This window comes from Eschrichtius robustus, chromosome 11, assembly GCF_028021215.1.
Source record: "Eschrichtius robustus isolate mEscRob2 chromosome 11, mEscRob2.pri, whole genome shotgun sequence".
Classification (NCBI taxonomy): Eukaryota; Metazoa; Chordata; class Mammalia; order Artiodactyla; family Eschrichtiidae; genus Eschrichtius; species Eschrichtius robustus.
Genome location: NC_090834.1, coordinates 105774744 through 105792603, shown reverse-complemented (window position 1 = coordinate 105792603; position 17860 = coordinate 105774744). Strand labels below are relative to the sequence as shown.

Genomic DNA, 17860 nt, shown 5'->3' with positions numbered 1-17860 from the left:
CTAAGACTGGGAGAAATTACTTACAAATCACATATTTGACAAAGGACATTTATCCAGCCTATATAAAGAAACTCTTAAAAGTCAGTGATAAGAAAACAAACAACTCAATTAAAAATGGAGAAAAGATCTGAACAGGCACTGCACCAGAGAGAATACACAGATGGAAAATTAGCACATAAAAAGATGCTCAACATCTTTAGCCACTAGGCAAATACAAATTAAAGCCACAATGAGATACCTCTACACACCAATGAAGATGGCTAACATAAAAAATACCGACAATTATGAGTATTTTTTTAAAAAAATTTTCTTTTCTTTTTTTTTATTAATTAATTTATTTTTGGCTGTGTTGAGTCTTCGTTTCTGTGCGAGGGCTTTCTCTAGTTGCGGCAAGCAGGGGCCACTCTTCATCGTGGTGCGCGGGCCACTCACTATCGCGGCCTCTCTTGTTGCGGAGCACAGGCTCCAGACGCGCAGGCTCAGTAGTTGTGGCTCACGGGCCCAGTTGCTCTGCGGCATGTGGGATCTTCCCAGACCAGGGCTCGAACCCGTGTCCCCTGCATTGGCAGGCAGACTCTCAACCACTGTGCCACCAGGGAAGCCCCAATTATGAGTATTGATGAGCATGCAGAACAACTGGAAATCTCCTAGATTGCTGGTGGGAAAGCAAAATTCCCAAAACTACTCTGAAACAACTCTGGAAAATTGTGACAGTTTCTTATAAAGTTAAACATGCATTTAGCATATGATCTATCAATCTCACTAGCAGGTATTAACCCAAGAGAAATGAAAAGTTACATTCATACAAAGACTTGTATACAAATGATTTTAGCTGCTCTATTCATTAATTGTAAAAAACTGAAAACCACCCAAATGTTCTTCAGTGGGTCAATTGTGGTACAACGGAATACTACTGAGTAATAAACAGGAATGAGTCACTGATACATACAGCAATTAATTAATTTGGAGATTAATCTCCAAAGGGTAATGTTGATTGAAAGAAATCAGTTTCAAAAGGTCACATCCTACCTGATTCCATTTATATGACATTCTCAAAAACACAAAATATAGTAGTGGAGAGCAGATCAGGGAGTTGCTGGGGGTTAAGGGAGGGGGTGGAGGAGGTGCAATTACACAGAAGTAACAGCAGGGAATTTTTTGGAATGATGGAGTTGTTATATATCTTGATTGTGGTAGTGGCCACACAGATCTACATATATGTTAAAACAGAATTTTACCCACCCCCAAAGGTCAATTTTATTGTGTTAACTAAGAAATAAAATAAAAAGTAAGGATAACCACTAGAAGTATAAAATGGAATTTACAACTTCCAAATCAGCATAAGAAAAAAAAGGGGGAGGGTGATAAAGAAGACTTTATCAATCCAATAGCAAGTACGAAAGCTGAAAATATGAGGGAAAATAGCAATGGTAAATAGAAAACACAAAATTAGATGGTATAATATAAATAAAACCAAATATTCCAGGAATCACAGGAGTAGAGCTATGGCCAGGCACGTGGTCATCCCGTGGAGGACACTTCCAGCCTCCCTTGCAGATAATGTGGCTGCGTGACTGAGTACTCGCCAATGAGATGTGAGTGTAAATAGCGTGTGCTAATCCCAGGTCTGGGCTTATGACATCAGATGGGCCTTGTCCATATTCTCTATTTGCCTTCTCAGTGGTTGAAACCTAGATATGGTGGCTACTGAGCTTCTGCCACGCAGGTGATGCTGGTGCCCTGGGGGTGGTGGGGTGATGACTAGGATGACCCAGAAGGTCCATAAGGAGCAAAGTTGCCCCACTGACCTGGACGATTTTTCTGTTTAGATGAGAAGGAAATAAACATCTAAATTTTTAAAGCCGCTGTATTTTAGAGTATCTTCATTAGGCTACAAAGCCTGCCTCCTTGTCTAGGCCCTGAAGGAAGGCAGAGCCAAATCCCAGGCTCCTGGTGGAGGGAACTGCAGATTTTCCGGAGCCTTCACACTCTTGTGCCCCCTTTCTGCTGTGGGGTCCAAAGCACCTGCAGACTCAGGCTCCTGGTTCCAGAAGTGAGCCAGGCCTGACACCGTGGTGACAGGTGGAGATTTTAACGAGGGTAGGAGAGTGGGGGCATCTGGTGGGGCCCCGGCTATAGGCTGGCCCTCTTCTTCTCCGGCTGGGCCCTCTGGATCCCTCCTCAGTAGTGGACGCAGTAGAGCTGGACGCTGCCACTGATTCGCAGCTCCCGCAGCCGCTCCAGGGCCTGCTGGCCCAGGCTGGTGGCCCCCACGCCCTGCCCACTGAGCGCCAGCTTCAGCTCTCCCTCTTGGCATAGGAGCAGAACCTGGGAAAGGAGGGCATGGGGCTCTGCAGGCTTCCAGACCCCCCCTTGCCTGCCGGATGCCCCACCTGGCAAGGACACAAAGACTGGACCCATGGGGCACCCAGTGGTGGAAAAGACCAGGACTAGGGGCCCAGCTCGTTATCAGCCCTTCCACAAGGATCTGCCCAGGCCTTGGCCTCAGTTTCACCATCTGTAAAAGGGGTCGTTGCTCTCCCTGGACGAGTGGTCTCAACCTCAGCAGCACACTGGAGTCATTAGGGGGGCTTTTTGATAATGCTGAGGCCAGGGCCCCCCCTGATTAATTAAAGAGGGGTTTCTGGGCATGGGATCCCCAGCCCAGATCTCCTCTCCCCCAGCGGGCACTGGCTTCCCTGCCTCCCCGACGCACCCCCAGTCTCCCGGATGGGAATGCAGCTCTGCACTCCACCCCAGAGGGACCAGGCATCTTGGCTCCGACCCACCTCGAAGAATCGCTGTGGGTAGAAGAGGAAGGGGGCCAAGATCAGTTTCTTCCGGCCCCAGCGGGAGACCCAGGCCAGAGTTCTGTCGGCGAAGGAAGCCCTGAGCGTCACAGGAACGTGGGCGGCCTCGTCCAGCAGACTGAGCGTGAAACTGCGGAAAGGGGCCGGAGAAGGGGCTTGCAGGCTTGCTAAGTGCCAGGTGCGGTGCTAAGCCTTGATGTCGGTGGCCCAGGGCTGACTTAACCTGTAGAACTGTTCTGGCTGGTCCACGGTATTCGTTAACTTTAAAGTAATACCATTTTCAAAAACTGAGGAAGTTTATATATAAAAGATAGCTTTCAGCTTCTCTTTTAAAATAATTAGAAGATCTGGCATCAGAAGATCTATGGAAATATTCTTTCCACTTCACCACATTCCCAGCCTGGTGCCTCACTATTTATGTGACCTGCCTGGCCTCTGAGGACACGTGAATTCATGGCCCTTGAGAGAAAGCAGTAAAATCATTCGCTGTGTCACTAATAATAACCATGTGAATTGAGCTAAGATAAGCACCTGGTCTCCTGTCTCCAAGCTTGGGGAGGAGTGGGGGTTCTTTCCCTCACTGGGAACTTTTTCATTTTCCCTGTAGAGTGGGATTATCTTTCTCCTTTTTTTCTGATGGGGGAACTCAGCACTCCAGGCTAAGAGAGGTGTAGTGACTTGCCCAAGACCACAGTTTTTAAGAGGCAAAACCAGGAATCCAATCCTGTCATGCCCGGCTTTGGAGGCTCACGCTATCCAGGGCTGTGCTGCACGCCTGCCCATAACTCACAGGCCTGATCAAGAGCATGCAGGGCAAGGGTTAGTGAGGTCAGTGACTTCAAAAACAAAAACAAAACAGAAGGGGGTAGGGCAGGGAGAACATAGGGCACTAGCCTTACTTCCCTAGCCCTCCACCCAAAGAATTCTGATATCACCACATTTGTGGACCACTTGCTATGTGCCTGGCACAATTCTCCGTATTTACACCATCCCTGAAGCTGGCACTTTTTTCCCCCTTTTTACAGACAAGGAAACTAAGGCACAGAAAGGAAAAGTAACTGCTGTGAAGTTGCACAGGTTTTAAGTGTCCTCAGCAGAAGTCAAACCCAGGAAATCTGGCCCAGAAAAGTCATGAAATCCCATGCAATTCCAGAAGGAAGGAAGGGAGGAGGGAAGGAAGGATGGAGGGGAAGAAGGAAAGGAAAGAAGGAAAAGGAAAGAAACAAAGAAAGGGAACGAGGAGGACACTTGTCTTACTGGCTTGGAGTCCGCAGGTTTGGGAAATGGGGCAGGAGCCCCCCCTGTGGGAGAAGTCAGGCAGCGTCCACTGGGTTACCGAGTCCCTCCAAGTCCCCACCTCCCAGCGCTGGGCCTCTTCTCTGGGGTCGCCTGGCTGTGTTTCCTAAACCAGGGCACTGTGGGAGGTCACATCCTCTCTCTGGGTCTCAGCCTGTGCCTTTAAAGGGCCTCTCCTGAGGCTCCGGCTGGGACCTGCGGTGAGAGGCTGGTTGGCCTGACCACATGCACAGGCAGGGAAGATACGCCCAGAAGTGGGAGTTGCTGGAAGATACGCCCAGAAGTGGGAGTTGCTGGTGCCACGAAGGCACCTGAGCCCTGGACCCAATCCCAGATCAGACTTTCACAAGCTCTGCGGCCTTGGGCAACTTACTTCTGCTCTCTGCTCCTCTGTTTCCTGATCTGGAAGATGGGGATTAAGTAGTGGTGCTGGAGATTAAAGCGGTGATGTTTATCAAGCTTGTGCCTGGCACAGAGACGCTCCTCCTTTCCCTCCGTCTGTATACTTACTCCTTTGGCTCTGGCAAGACCAGCCCCCTCACTATGATGACCTGTCCGGGCCAGAGACCCTGGGGAAGGGCACGCGAGCAGGGCACCTCCTGAAGGAACACGGGAGATGACTGAGAGGGGGACTCACAGAGGGGACCGGGAAGGGATACTGCCCCTAGGAGCTGCTGCATGGGCTGCCCTCAGGGGCCAGGGAGCCCCGGGGCAGGTTAATCTCTGCCTCTAGGCCTGCAGCCAGGAGGAGACAGCTCTGCTCAGTTATTAAACACCTACTGCAGGCCTGTCTCCAGTACCCTGCTCTCTCTGGCCTCCCCCCACCCGCCCAGCCCCCGTGCTGGGAGCCCCTAATGCTGTGCTCCAAACTGTAATGGCTCATTCATTGGTCTGCCCCCCTACCAGCCTGTGGGCAGCTGGGGGGCTGGGACTGATTCGTCCCTCCATCCTAGAGCCTGGCTCTGGGCCTAGCACAGGAGAGTATCAGATAATTGTGTGCAGAATAAATGGAGAAAAGGTAAAATGAAGCTGGAGCTTCAGCCTGAAGTCGACTGGCCCACCCATAGCCTGCAGTGTCCTATAAAGAAGGGGAGACCCTGATGCTGAGGCCATATGCCACCAGCGTATGGGATATGAGTGGGAGGGGGTGCCCTCCCACTCCTGATGGAGCAGGTGAGGGACTGTCCCTCTGCCAGGCCGAGGAGGAAGTCACTCACCAGGCTGGGGCTCTTCAGCAGGAAAGGCTGTCAAGGAAAGAAAGAGGGGACATGGAGGCCACACGGTGTTTGCTCATTGAAAGGGAACCTCTTGATATTATTCTTTAAAAAATGGGGATATTTGGGGTTTGCCCCTCTCAGAGATAATACGGGGAAATGACTGGAACCCCAGTGGGGCCCTCTTGAATTCAGACGGACGGCAGCTCTGGAATAATGCAGAAGAACTGGACGGGGGTGGGGCGGTGAGGGGTGGGGGCGGTCCTGTCATTCACTCACTCTGTGCCTCTGAGCAAGTCCCTGGGCCTCAGCTCCCCTTCCGCCCTGCAGGCCAACCCGCTACCTCACAGGGAGGCTAAGAAGTGAAAGCGCCAATTGAGACGGATCTTCTGATAGGAAGACTGGGGCCCTGCCCATTCCGGGAAGCCAGCCCACCCCAGCGCTGGGAGAGGCAAATCAAGGCTCCCAGGGACTGAGGCGGGGCCAGCCGTCTCCATGGCAACCGCCCAGTGAGGGAGGGGGCAGCTGGGCCTTGTGCAAAATGAGCAGCAGCCCAGCGAGGGGCAGGTCCCGCTGGGGGAGGAGGGAGAGCCAGTGGCTCAGCTGGTGTGGCTGGGACCGCGAGGGCCAACCCTGCTCCCAGGAGACTCACGTGTCCAACCGGATACTCGCTACCGCCCTCCACAAATGGCTGTTAGGAGACAGAAAAAGCAACAGGCCAGATTCGGGAGCACTGCAAGCCCCAGAGCTTGATTGATTTGGCTCCCACCTGCCCTCCTGTGCCTGGGAGGGGGCAGAGGCCAGCTTTGGCCTTGATACCTCCTCCTCTCCCCCGAGGCCTTGTCAGGGCTTCTCAAACCCGGCATTTTGAACATGCTGATTCCTGGGCCCCACCTCTGGCTTACTGAATCAGAATCTCTGACGGCGGGTCTCAGAAATCTGCATTTTTAATCAGCTCCTCAGCTGGGAATGATACCCCACGGGTCCAAGACTCCAAGTCATTTGCCTTCTGGCCACCGCTCCTCATTGACCAGACCCCATGCCCAGGACAGGATGCTGCCCGAGGCTCTCGGACCCACCTTCTGTGGTCACCTCACCCCTCCTCATGTCCAGCACCTGGATGGATGCCCTCCACCTTGGCTATAGTTGGTGTGACAGGGCTTGTCTGGGGCGGGAGGGGGTCCTGGGCCTGTCCAGGCATCAGGGGAAGTCAGAGGCTGCTGCCACCCAGGACTTGACCCCAAGGGAACTTACGCTGATGTTCAGGAATCCAACGGCCGTCACCAAGATATCTCCATATATGCCCAAGGTGTCTACACGAGACAGCGGGAGTCGGTAGCGGTAATGGAGAAAGTGTTGTCCATTTACACTCACCTAGAGAGACAGACAGACTAGGCTGGCTCAGCAGCAGCTGATGTTCCTGAGTTCACACTAACGTGCCAGGCATCATGAGCATCCTTTCTGGAATTTTCCTCATTTAACTTCACACCAACTCTACGAGGCAGACATGTTTTACAGACCAGGTGCCCGAGGCTTGGGGAGCTTAAGTAGCCTCCCCAAGGTTGGGGAGCTGGCAACTTCAGTGCCCCTCCTGGCCCCTGGCACCCCATGCTGGCCCCATTTCGCCTCTCAGCTGACCCACCAGCAGCTGGAGCAACAGCCCTCCGAGCCCTCCCCACCATCCACAGGTGAGGACCCTCAGGAGGCTGTGTGACCCCTGTCCCACAGGTCCCTCCCTCCACTGCTGGCTCCCAGCGGCTCCCTCTCCCCTGGAGAAGTCTGAAGATCTTCCTGGCAGGAGTTCACATCAGCGGTGAAAGCCTTGAGGCTTCACCCTCTCTGTCCCTTCCTCCTCTTCCGTGAGATGGGGAGAATGAAAGTGCCCTCCTCGTGGATTGCTGTGAGGATGCAGTGAGCTGATATTTAAGGGATTAGAACAGCGCCCGGCATACTGCAGGCACTCTCTAGATGCTCCTGCGATGGTGGCAGTGGCGCCCTCTGCAGGGCCGGCACCATAGGGCCTGCTGAATGCTGCCATGTGTATCGGGCCAAGTGGGCCCAGGGCATCTTGGATCCGGGCTTGGCAGCTCCTTGGTCCTCTGGGTACTGGACTCTGTGCCCCATCCCCCCAAATACCCCTTAACACAGTGACATGGGGAACTCGGCTGAAGGAAAGAGAAGCAGAAGGACACAAGTTCTAGATCCCCTGATTTCCCCTTCCGTTCACCTTCATCTCCTCATTTCCAAAGAGAAAGAGGATGAGGAAGCTCGTTCCTCTCCGCAGGGCCAGATGGGGCCACCGGGCCTCGGCTTGCCAGCGCCCACCGTGCAGGGTGTTGCAGATGACGTGCGGCTTGGTGGTGTGGAAGCGAGGGTTGAAGTGGATGGCGATATCTGGCCGGGGGTGCAGGCTGCAGCCACACTGGAAGTCCACCTGGAACCTAGGGGAGATGAGGCCCTCAAAGGGCACCTCCGGTCAGAGACTCCCAGAGACCCTGAAGGTAGAGAGGGAGCCCTGTGGCGCACTCCCCTTACCTGCGTGCATTTAGAGGGACCGCTCCCTGGAGCATGACCATCTTGCCTGCTCGCAGGCCACCAAAAATTGTCGTGACATAAGGAACCACCTGAACAAGGGGAGAAACCCATCCATACAGGGTTGAAGAAAGGGCCTACGGACCCCTGGGTCGGGGGCGGGGTGGGGAGGGAAGAGGAACAAGAAGACTCAGCTCTCCCACCCCAAACAGAAAATGTCCTAATGGGGAAAAATTAGTTTTCTCTGAAGTGTTCTCTTGCACCTACTCCCCTTACCTGGACCATCACACATCAAAGCCACACTGCACGGGCAAACCAGATTCAGCCCCACTGCCCCCTTGGAGCACCAGCCCAGCCCCTTACCCCAGCTCCTAGGGCACAGTAGTGTCCCCAGTGAGGCTTACTGTCCTCTGGCTGCCACCCTGGCCTCTAGAAGCCTGGTGTCAAGGCTTCCCAGGGACTGTTTATTGGCCAGAGCCTGGGAAGTGGGAGGCAGAAGGGTAGACAAATTGGGATCTGAGCGTAGACCCTGATATGGACGCCTGGAGAGATACCTGATAATGACCCAGCCTACCTTCCCAGCTCACCTTTCCCCTGTCAGTCCTAAAATACAGCGTACACTTTTACCACTCCTGACCCTTTCTGGGGCTGTTTCCTCTGCTCTCCTTCTACCCTGTGAAATCTGACTTGACTTTCTAGGCTCTGACACCTTCTCCAAGAATCATCCATTTTGGTGCCTGAATTATTCCTTCCCTCACCGTGCTCTCCACTGGCATGGCTAGTTTGGCCCTTGGCCGTCTGGCTTAGAGGGAGCCGTGTGGCTGGCTCTTCATGCTGGAAGGCACAAGCCCTTCAGAGCCAAAGCCCTGTCGGTCGCTTCTACAGGCTCAGTGCCTGGCGTGCCACAGAGCGGACTCTGAGGAGGTATGTGCAGAATAAATGTGAACGTGCAGCAGGTACACATTGGGCCGTATCACAAGACTGGGCCTCATGCGGTGTTCTCCAACTCCTAGCAGCCTTCAGAAGCCTGAACTGCCCAGAAAGAGCTGAGATCCAACCGTGTTGCCCTCCAGGTGGGATTTCGCAACTTGCAAAGCAAGGAGCCACTGTAACCAGGGCGGCTGCTTGATCCCATCACTCAGGCACCTGGGGAGGTGTGGGAGACCCCGGGCTGTCAGGGCACTCACAGCTTACCCAGGCTCAGCATGTCAGTCCCTCCTGCTTCCCAGGCCCTGGGCCTGGCCTGTAATTAACTGAGCCAAAGCGGTTCTCCTGGGAGGCGAGGACCAAGTAAAGAGAAAGTGATAATTAGTGCTCATTAGTGGGAGGGTGGAGTCTGCTGGGAGTTCAGCCTCCTGTAAAGCACTGTCAGCCTTCAGGAAATCCGCAGGGCACTGAGCTGAAGGAGGAATCGAGGAAACCCCAACACCATCTCTCACTTGGGGGTTCCGACCTGACTCCCAGGCTGGAGAGGAGCCTGCCCTTCCTAGTGGTCAGTGTCCCCCCGGTGATACTCCGCACTCCCCCAGACCCTCCTAGCCACCCATCGTACAGAAGGGGACACCACTCTGTCTCCAGGCCCTACTACTGTTAAAACGCAAGGATCCTGTGAACACAACAGTCATTGACACGCGAGTGGGAAGGAGCTGTCAGCCACTTTGCTAAGCTCAGGACGGCCTTCCAGAGCCCATGGGCAGGGGCCAGGGAAACAGGACCCATGACTGAGGGCCCCTCCAGCCCCCCACCTGGGAGACTGGGCCCAGCTGGAAGGGAGAGCCCTGAGACCCAGGAGGTTCCAGACCCGAGCGGCTGCTCACCGGGTGGAAGACTGGCGGCTGCAGGATGAAAGTGTCAGGAAGTGGGTCCAGTTTTTCTCCAGGTGACATGATGGTGGTGGGGGCGGGCGCCTCCAGCTTGGGCTGCAGATCCTGATTCCAGGAGCCCTGCCCCCAGTGGACTGACTCACCTTTCCCAGACAGATCCTAAATGCCTGGGGCAGCTCTCCCAGCTGTCAGTCTCACCTGCACCTGGCAGGGTCCTTCCTAATGGTGCTTGGAGCAGGTCTGGGAGGGCAGCTGTCCAGCGCCCCACCCCAGCTCCAGCCCCACCGGCTGGACTGGGTGTCAGAAGAAATCCGTGTTGAAGGGCGCGAAGCTTGTACTAACTAACCCTCAGGGTCTGAAGCACAGAGCCCGTTGCAGAGGGAAGCCAGAGGCTGGCTCCTTTGCGGCCAGCGGGGGTTTGTGGTTTCCGGGGCTGCAGCCTGAGCCCTCCAGGGGTCAGAGGCAGGGGTGATGGTACACGGGGGCAGGTCCCAGGAGAAGCCCCGCCCCCAGCTTCCTGGACACCAAATGAGTGGCTTCCCCTACCCTGCCCACAAAGGTTTCCATCTCTCTCCCTCATTTCCCCGCCCCTTTCCCCACTCTTCTCCCTTTGGCAAATTTTACAGTCCTTTGGGGCTCCATTTCAGCACTGGGTGGAAATGCCAGGGCCCAGCTGGGGTCACAAGAAAGTGCGATGGGGAGAGGTGAGAAAAGGCAGGGAGAGAGAAGACCCTCTTAGGCTCAGAAAAGGCAGTGGTGGGCAGTGGGGTGCACACAGCTGCACCGAAGGAGACCTGGGTTCTTGCTCAGCTTCTGCTCTACTGTGCTGTGTGCCCTGGAACAAGTCACTTACCCTCTCTGGGGCTCCCTTTGATTATCTGTATATAGAAAGGGTGATCACAGTAGCGTGTCTCCTGTCTCGAAGGGCGGTCTGTATCTGGGGGTGGGTCTAGATTTCTGTCTTTTTTTTTTTCAAGCTCCCCTATGATCCTCTGGACTGGAATCATTCTGGTTCTGGTTCAAATTCCAATAAGCCTTTCCCTTTAAAAAGCAGCACAACCTCTCAACTTTATCCTGAGTTGGGAGGCCCCAGGATCTGACCACAGCGTCAGACGTGGCAGCAGGGAATTGCTGGCAGGACCAGGCTGGGCAAAGGCTCAAGGACACGGGGTGGTGAGGGAAAATTAAGCAGCTGCTCTGATGGTGGAGCGAGTACTTGGGCAGTCCTGGGGAAAGACGTGTGTTAGCCGTGCTACTGAATGGCTGCCTGGAAGCTTGTTAGAAATGCAAACTTTTGGGACCCACCCCAGAACTACTGGGGGTGGGCAGAGCCCAGGAATCAGCATTTTAACATACTCTCCCCGTGATTCTGATGCATGTTAATGTTTGAGAAGCACTGACTTAGGTCCTAACCGGCAGGGCTTGGGCTACAGAGCCAAGGTGTTTGTTCAGATCCTGCTGGGTAGGTGCAGCTGCGTCGCTGAAGGTGTTTCGTGTGGGGAAATTTGATCAGCGGGTGCATTCAGGAAGGAGGCGAAATGAAAGGTGGAGAAACCAGTTGGGCAGGGACAAGGTTGGCCTTGCCACTGGGAGTCAGATCTGGGTCCTGGTCCCAGCCTGGCAGCACCCAAATGGTGCCCCTCTCCCACTCCCATCCCAGCCTCAGTGCCTCTTCTGTGAATTGAGGAGCCAGGGCCACCACAACAAAATACCATGAACTGGGTGACTGAAACCACAGGAGTTTATTTTCTCACAGTTCTGGAGGCTAGAAGCCCAGATCAGGATGTCAGCAGGGTTGTTTTTTGCTGGGGCCTCTCTCCTTGGCTTGCTGATTTTGTGTCCTAATCTCTTCTTGTAGGGAGACTGGTCATATTGGGTTAGGGTCTACCCACTTGACCTCATTTTACCTTAATTATCTTTTTAAAGGCCTTATCTCCAAATACAGTCACATCCTATGTACTGGGGGTTAGGACTCAACATATGACTTGGGGGTGGGGAACTCAGCTCAGCCCGTAACAGAAGAGTAGTTATAACTGTTCTCTTTCTGAAGCTCCAAGGTATTGCAGCAGTTGGGAGAGGGGGATGCTGAGGGCCTGCACTGGGAAGGCAGCAGAAGGAAGGCGGATGGTGCATTTCATTTCTCTTTTCAGGTGACCCCAGCTTTTGACAGCTGGGAGGGACCTGGTTGGCTTAAAGCACATTTCCAGAACTTGTTGAATCTGATCTAAGAGGCTCCAGAATAAGTGAGGGTCTTAGTGTCTGTTGGTCTGTCTTGGGGTGGGCATGGGGGGGTAAATTCCTCTTCCTGAGCCAGAGTGAGGTGGGGGGGACTTGTGGGAGAGCTCCAGGAAAGGGCTGATGGTGACCCTGACACTGGCAGGTGGGTTTCCCCTGCCCCGGACTGGCACCCTCCCACCCCATCCTCCCAATTCCCTCCACCCTGTACTTTTTCCTCAGAGCACTTAACATAACTTGTCATTATATATTGAAGAATTGTTTGGAACTTCCCTGGTGGTCCAGTGGTCAAGACTCAGTGTTCCCAATGCAGGGGGCCCGGGTTCGATCCCTGGTCAGGGAACTAGATCCCACATACGGCAACTAAAAAAAAAAAAAAAAAAAGATCCCGCATGCTGCAACGAAGATTTATTATTTGGTGCAGCCAAATAATAAATAAATATTTTAAAAAAGAATTGTTTAATGTTTGTCTCCCATTCCCCCTACTCCCTACCTATAAGTTCCACGAGGGCAGATTTATTCTTACACTCTCAGTACCAAGCAAATGCCTGACACAGAGGAAGTGCTCAAAATCTATTTAAAGACTGAATGACTGTAAGAGGTGATGGTTTATGGCTCCTGTCCTGTCTCTGCCTCCTTCTCTGTCTCTCCCCCAGCAGGTGTGGAATTGTGGCCCAAGCACAAAATTGTCCATATACTCTTCTAGCTGGCCACAGATTGTAATTGAGGCAATTTTATTGATATCTGTCAATTACCAGTTAATAGCCTGGGAAACATAATCCATGGTCAGGGATCTCAAGGTGCCCCACTCTCCCCCTTTCTATGATCCAGCAGCCTCTTTCACAATCCCTGCTCCTGAATTGGTATAACTCTCTGGGCCTAGGGAGGGACTAATACATAGATTAACCTACTTTGGTCTACATCTCCACCCCTTTCTTCTATCTGATTCCTTCTATCTGGAAACTCTCATGGATCCTCTTTCTCTCGGGACCAGTTTTGCATCATCCTGGAACAGAGGGTAGGATAATTAGGAGAAATACTAGGCAAGAAGAACTGACAGAACCCGACAGCTGCCTGGATAAGGGAGACAAGGAGAAAGGGCCCCAAAAAGTGACTCCAACATCTTGAATCAAATGATTGGGAAGATTCTGGAAAAACAGGGAAGATCTAGGTATAATCTGGGGGGGGTGGTGGCAAGCTGGCTAATTTCAGCCAAGACCATTTTGGAGGAGGTGGGAGTACAGGAATCAGTCTGGATGGAGCCCGGACACCAGGGATGTCCAGTCAGTGTTTTTGAAGGAATGGATTCTGTTGCCTAAAAGCATGTTCATATACTCTTGAGAAAACAGTTCCAATTTCTTTTGGTGCTATTCTGCCCTGTAAGTGAGTTTTAGTGGCTGCAACAATTTTTCATAACTGGGTGCTGTGGCCGTTAAAGGGATCAACAATCAATCTTGCTCTCAGGGAGCTTCCAGTCTAATTGGAGAGAGAAGACATACACTTGGAGGGGACAACCAATAGGACAAAGTCAGCTTCTTTTTATTTATCTTCCCCCCCCCCCAAAGAGATAGAACCATTTGGATAGAAATATAAAATCGGACAAAGAACAAGCATCACCCATAACCTCAGTAAGCTAGCACGTCGCTTCTTGTTACTTTGATGTATATCCTACTGAACTTCTTCCCTCCCCTGTGGATCATATATTTATTATGGAATCTCAACTCAAAACCTGAAGTAGCTTGATTTTTTTCCAACCACTGCTTTTGACCATATATGTTGACTCTCTCTTCCCTGATGGGTTGAAGACCCCATAATATCCCAGGCAGTTCCTATCACTTTCCAATCACTTTTGGTTACTGAAACTCAACCCTGTTTAGCACTGATCATCAATGGTTGTTGACCTCACACAAAGAAAGAGAAGCAGACATATTTACTTCCTGATGGTAGAACACATTGTCACTAATGAAATCCTCTTGAAGAAAAAGCCATTTGATCTAAATTTGATTGAGCCTCTAGACTTAACCACCAGCTTACAGGAATACAGGGCACAAATGATCATCTTGAACAATAGCAGCAAAATTCAGACACTGGGAGACTTTACAGGACCAATGACCCAGTTTCTTCAATTAAAAAATTAAAAGGGAAAAAAAAAGGTGGAGGAGAAACCCATAAGATCAGAGTTTGGCAAACATTTTCTGTAAAGGGCCAGAGAGTAAATATTTTAGGCTTTGAAGGCCATGAAGTCTCAGATGTCACAGCAACTACGCAACCCTGACCTTGTAGTGGGAAAGTTGCATAGACAATATGTAAACGATGGGCATGCCTATGTTCAAATAAAGCTTTATGGATGCTGAAAGTTGAATTTCATATAATTTTCACATGACACAAATATTCTTTTATTTTCGAAACCATTTAACACTGTATAAAACCAATCTTAGCACTTAGGCCGCACGAAAACGGGTAGTGGGTGGTAGTTCGTGGGTAGCTTGCTGACTCCTGCTTTAGTTAAAAGAAAGTATGAGGCACCTCAACCAGTTCTAACTTATGGTTTTATTTGGATTTTGGTTCAAACAACAAAGAGTTAAACAACGTACAGTCAGGGAGATGTGAACATTGATTGCCTATTTGAGGACATGAAACTGCTAAAATGTTTTAAAATGTGCTAGTGATATTGTGTTCATCTTTATTTCTTATCCTTTAGAAATATGTAGTGAAATGTTTACAGATGAAAGAATAAGGCATCTGCCATGTGCTCCAAAATAATCTGGGTATAGAGGAAGTGGGTGGGGGATATAGATGAACCAAGGCTGGCCATGTCCTGATGACTGGAGAAGCTGGGTGAAAGGTAAATGGGGACCCATTATTCTGTTTCCTCTACTTTTATTTGTGTGTGAACATTTTCGTAATAAAAAGTGAAAAAACCCAAACCAGACCAAAACCAACATTAACCAAACGAAAAACCCCAAATCCAAAACCACAGCTCAATCAGTGCACAGCTTTTGATCTCCTATCCTATTCACCTGGGGACAGATGTATGGCTTCATGGCCTGGAAGTGCAGGAGCACAGTCTGCTCCTGTGGGCACCGTCCTACTACAGTACCCTGAACGGCAGGGGTGGCGGGAGCTACTGCAGTTGGAGGCAGGGGCGAGGAACAAGGTAGACAGATCCCAGGCAAGCTATGGGGACTGTCATGGACTCGCTCTAGCTCTGGGCAGTTCTAGTCTTAGGGGTGGGAGCCTTGGTAGAAATAGTGTGCACTACTTCTACCAAGTAGTAGAAAGTGTTCCAGCACTCTCTGCCATGGAGGATCCCCTCAGAGAGGTACCTGGGTCTCCCTCTGGGCCCTTCCAGAAGTAGGAGCCCATCCTCCCCCAGCCCTCCTGCCCAGCCTGGCTGCCTGAACAGCCCTGTGGCTCTTGTTCCTCCACCTCAGCTCCTTCACATGATGCCAGGAACCTCATGAGGGCCAGGAGTTAATCACCCACAGACGTTCACTATAGGAACTTCAAAGGGCTATATTTTAGGAAGAAGAAAGATGACCTCAGAGGGACCCACCAGGCAAATCTAAGCAAATATCTGTATAATATAATAATGGTAATAATAATAATAATAAAAATAATAATGTGAATTTGGGGTTAAAAAAGGGCAGAACTAAAATAGCATGGAAGGGGCAGATTGGAGTGAAAGCATTCCAAGGTCCTCACATTGTTTCAGAGAGGTGTTTAGGATATTACTTTTAGACTTTGAGCATGAATGTTAAAATTTCAAGGGCAATAAGTAAAAGAATAGAGTGTCAACTTCCAAATGAATAGAGAGAAAGATGTAATACACACCTAAGATCAGATCTGTATGAAGAATATTATAAAACTCCATTGAGGGGCTTCCCTGGTGGCGCAGTGGTTGAGAATCTGCCTGCCAATGTAGGGGACACGGGTTCAAGCCCTGGTCTGGGAAGATCCCACATGCCGCGGAGCGACTAGGCCCGTGTGCCACAGTTACTGAGCCTGCGCGTCTGGAGCCTGTGCTCCGCAACAAGAGAGGCCCGCGCACCGCGATGAAGAGTGGCCCCCGCTCGCCGCAACTAGACAAAACCCTCGCACAGAAACGAAGACCCCACACAGCCATAAATAAATAAATTAATTAAAAAAAAAACTCCATTGAAATACATTAAACAAGTCCTAACAAATAGAGAGACATAATATGTAATAGATCGAAGACTCAATTTTGTAAAGATGTCAAAATTGCCAAATTGATTTCTGGATTCAGTGTAATGTCAATCAAGATGCCAACAGAGTATTTTGAGTACCTTGACAAGCTAATTCTGAAATATTTATGGAAGGGCAAAAGCTCAAGAAGAGTCAAGAAACTCCTGAGGAAGAATAAGGAGGGGGAATCTGAAGATATCCATATATTAAGATTTATCATAAAGGTATAGTAATAAAGATTGTATGATAGTAGCACAAAGACAGACACATTTGCCAGTGGGGTAGAATACAGCCAGCAACGTTCTGCTTGTCCATGAAAACCTGACACGTGACAGAGGTGGTCTTGCTCATCACAGAGGGGGGGAAGGAGAAACTATCAGTAAGTGATGCTGAGATAAATGATTATTCATATAGGGAAAAATCAGATTGGATCTCTGCCTCACACATACACAAAAATCAACTTCAGGTTGATTAAACGAAAAAGACAACATTTAAAAACTTTTGCAAGAAAATACAGGAGAATATTTTTCTGACTGCAGGGCAAGGAAGGACTTCATGAAAAGACACAGAGAGCTAACCACAAAAGAAAGAATTGGTAAATTCTACTTCCTTAAAGTCCATAATTTCTCTTCATCGAAAGACTTCACAAAGAGAGTGAAGAGACAAGCCAGGAACTGGAAGAAAATACGTGTAAACAAATACAACCGACTAAAGATGAGTATCAAGGATATATAAACAGCTCCTACAAATCAGTAAGAAAGCAACTCCAGAGAAAAATGGGCAAAAGACACGAACAGGCACTTTTTAAAAGAGGAAGTCTAAATGACTAATAAATATATGTAAAGGTCTCAATCTTATTAGCGATCAGTTAAATGCAAATTAAAACTTCAGTGAAGTACTATTTTACATCCACTCACCTGGAAAAATTAAGTAAGATGGTACTAAGTGTTGGTGAAGATGTAAATCAACAAGAATTCTTACACATTGCTGGTGGAAGTGAAATTGGTACCAACAATTGGGAAAACGTTTTAGTGTTCTATTGTAAAGTGGAACATTTTCATACCTTCTTAGCTATTAAATCCTATAGACTCTCTTGCATGCATACACCAGGACACAATTTGGGTTCTTTTCAATAGTTTTCTAAATCCAAATTAGAAAACAAAACAGAACAAAACCAAGTGGTTTTATCACCATATCAATAAAATGTGGTCTATTCACATAATGGAATATTTTCCAGCACGGGAAACAAATTACAGATCTGTACAGCAATGTGTATGTATTATAGAGACAACTTTAAAAGAAGCAGATTGCAGAAGGTAATACAGCGTGATACGATTTTTTGTGTGTGTGTGTGATACGATTATTACAAGCTTCAAATAAGCAAAACGAAATAACGTGTTAGGACTACAAAGAAGAGATTTTTAAAAAGTTTTAAAAAGCAAGAGCATGATAGACTGGAGAGAGGTGACCTCTGGGGGATGGGGGTGGAGGTGAGGGTGGGGCAGGGAGATAGGATCAGGGAAGAACACACAGGTAGGAGGAGCCTCTGTGCTAGGTGTGTTGCGGTTCTTACGTAGGATGGTGTTTTCACGGGTGGTAATTTTATCGTCCTGTTTCATAACTACATGTATTCCATGGATTCTTTTGTACATATATTACATATTATGTATATAATTTTAATAAAAACATATAAAAGATTATCGATCGCTCGATCTGGTCTGAATCGCCCAAGATTTTAACTCCT

At 49.9% G+C, this 17860-nt stretch overlaps 1 protein-coding gene across 3 annotated transcripts; it reads right to left on the bottom strand.

Annotated features, from left to right (window-relative positions):
- On the bottom strand, positions 1–9738 carry LGALS12 (galectin 12). 3 transcript variants are annotated; one of them, XM_068556352.1, is made up of 9 exons: positions 9670–9738; positions 7856–7944; positions 7548–7761; positions 6575–6694; positions 5973–6011; positions 5324–5350; positions 4617–4705; positions 2790–2940; positions 1–2328 (listed from the first exon to the last, which is right to left on the bottom strand). In XM_068556352.1, the coding sequence occupies exons 1-9, from the start codon at positions 9736–9738 to the stop codon at positions 2182–2184; spliced, it is 945 nt and encodes a 314-aa protein (XP_068412453.1). In that variant the 3' UTR covers positions 1–2181. The 3 variants fall into 3 exon arrangements, 2 of the variants coding, with proteins under 2 accessions (XP_068412453.1, XP_068412454.1); XM_068556353.1 differs by lacking the exon at positions 5324–5350; XR_011075475.1 differs by lacking the exons at positions 4617–4705; positions 5324–5350; positions 5973–6011; ... (2 more) ...; positions 7856–7944; positions 9670–9738 and adding an exon at positions 4068–4324 and having other exon boundaries at positions 2189–2940.
- Between the last annotated feature and the right edge of the window lie 8122 nt (positions 9739–17860).

Bases quoted from the DNA above. Each gene is read 5' to 3' on its own strand.
- LGALS12 (XM_068556352.1), bottom strand. From the start codon at position 9,738: ATGTCACCTGGAGAAAAACTGGACCCACTTCCTGACACTTTCATCCTG. The intron at 6,012-6,574 runs GTAAGTTCCCTT...GTCTCCTAACAG, and splicing joins TTGGATTCCTGAACATCAGC to CCATTTGTGGAGGGCGGTAG. The intron at 2,941-4,616 runs GTAAGTATACAG...CCCTTTCCGCAG, and splicing joins GTCTTGCCAGAGCCAAAGGA to TTTCACGCTCAGTCTGCTGG.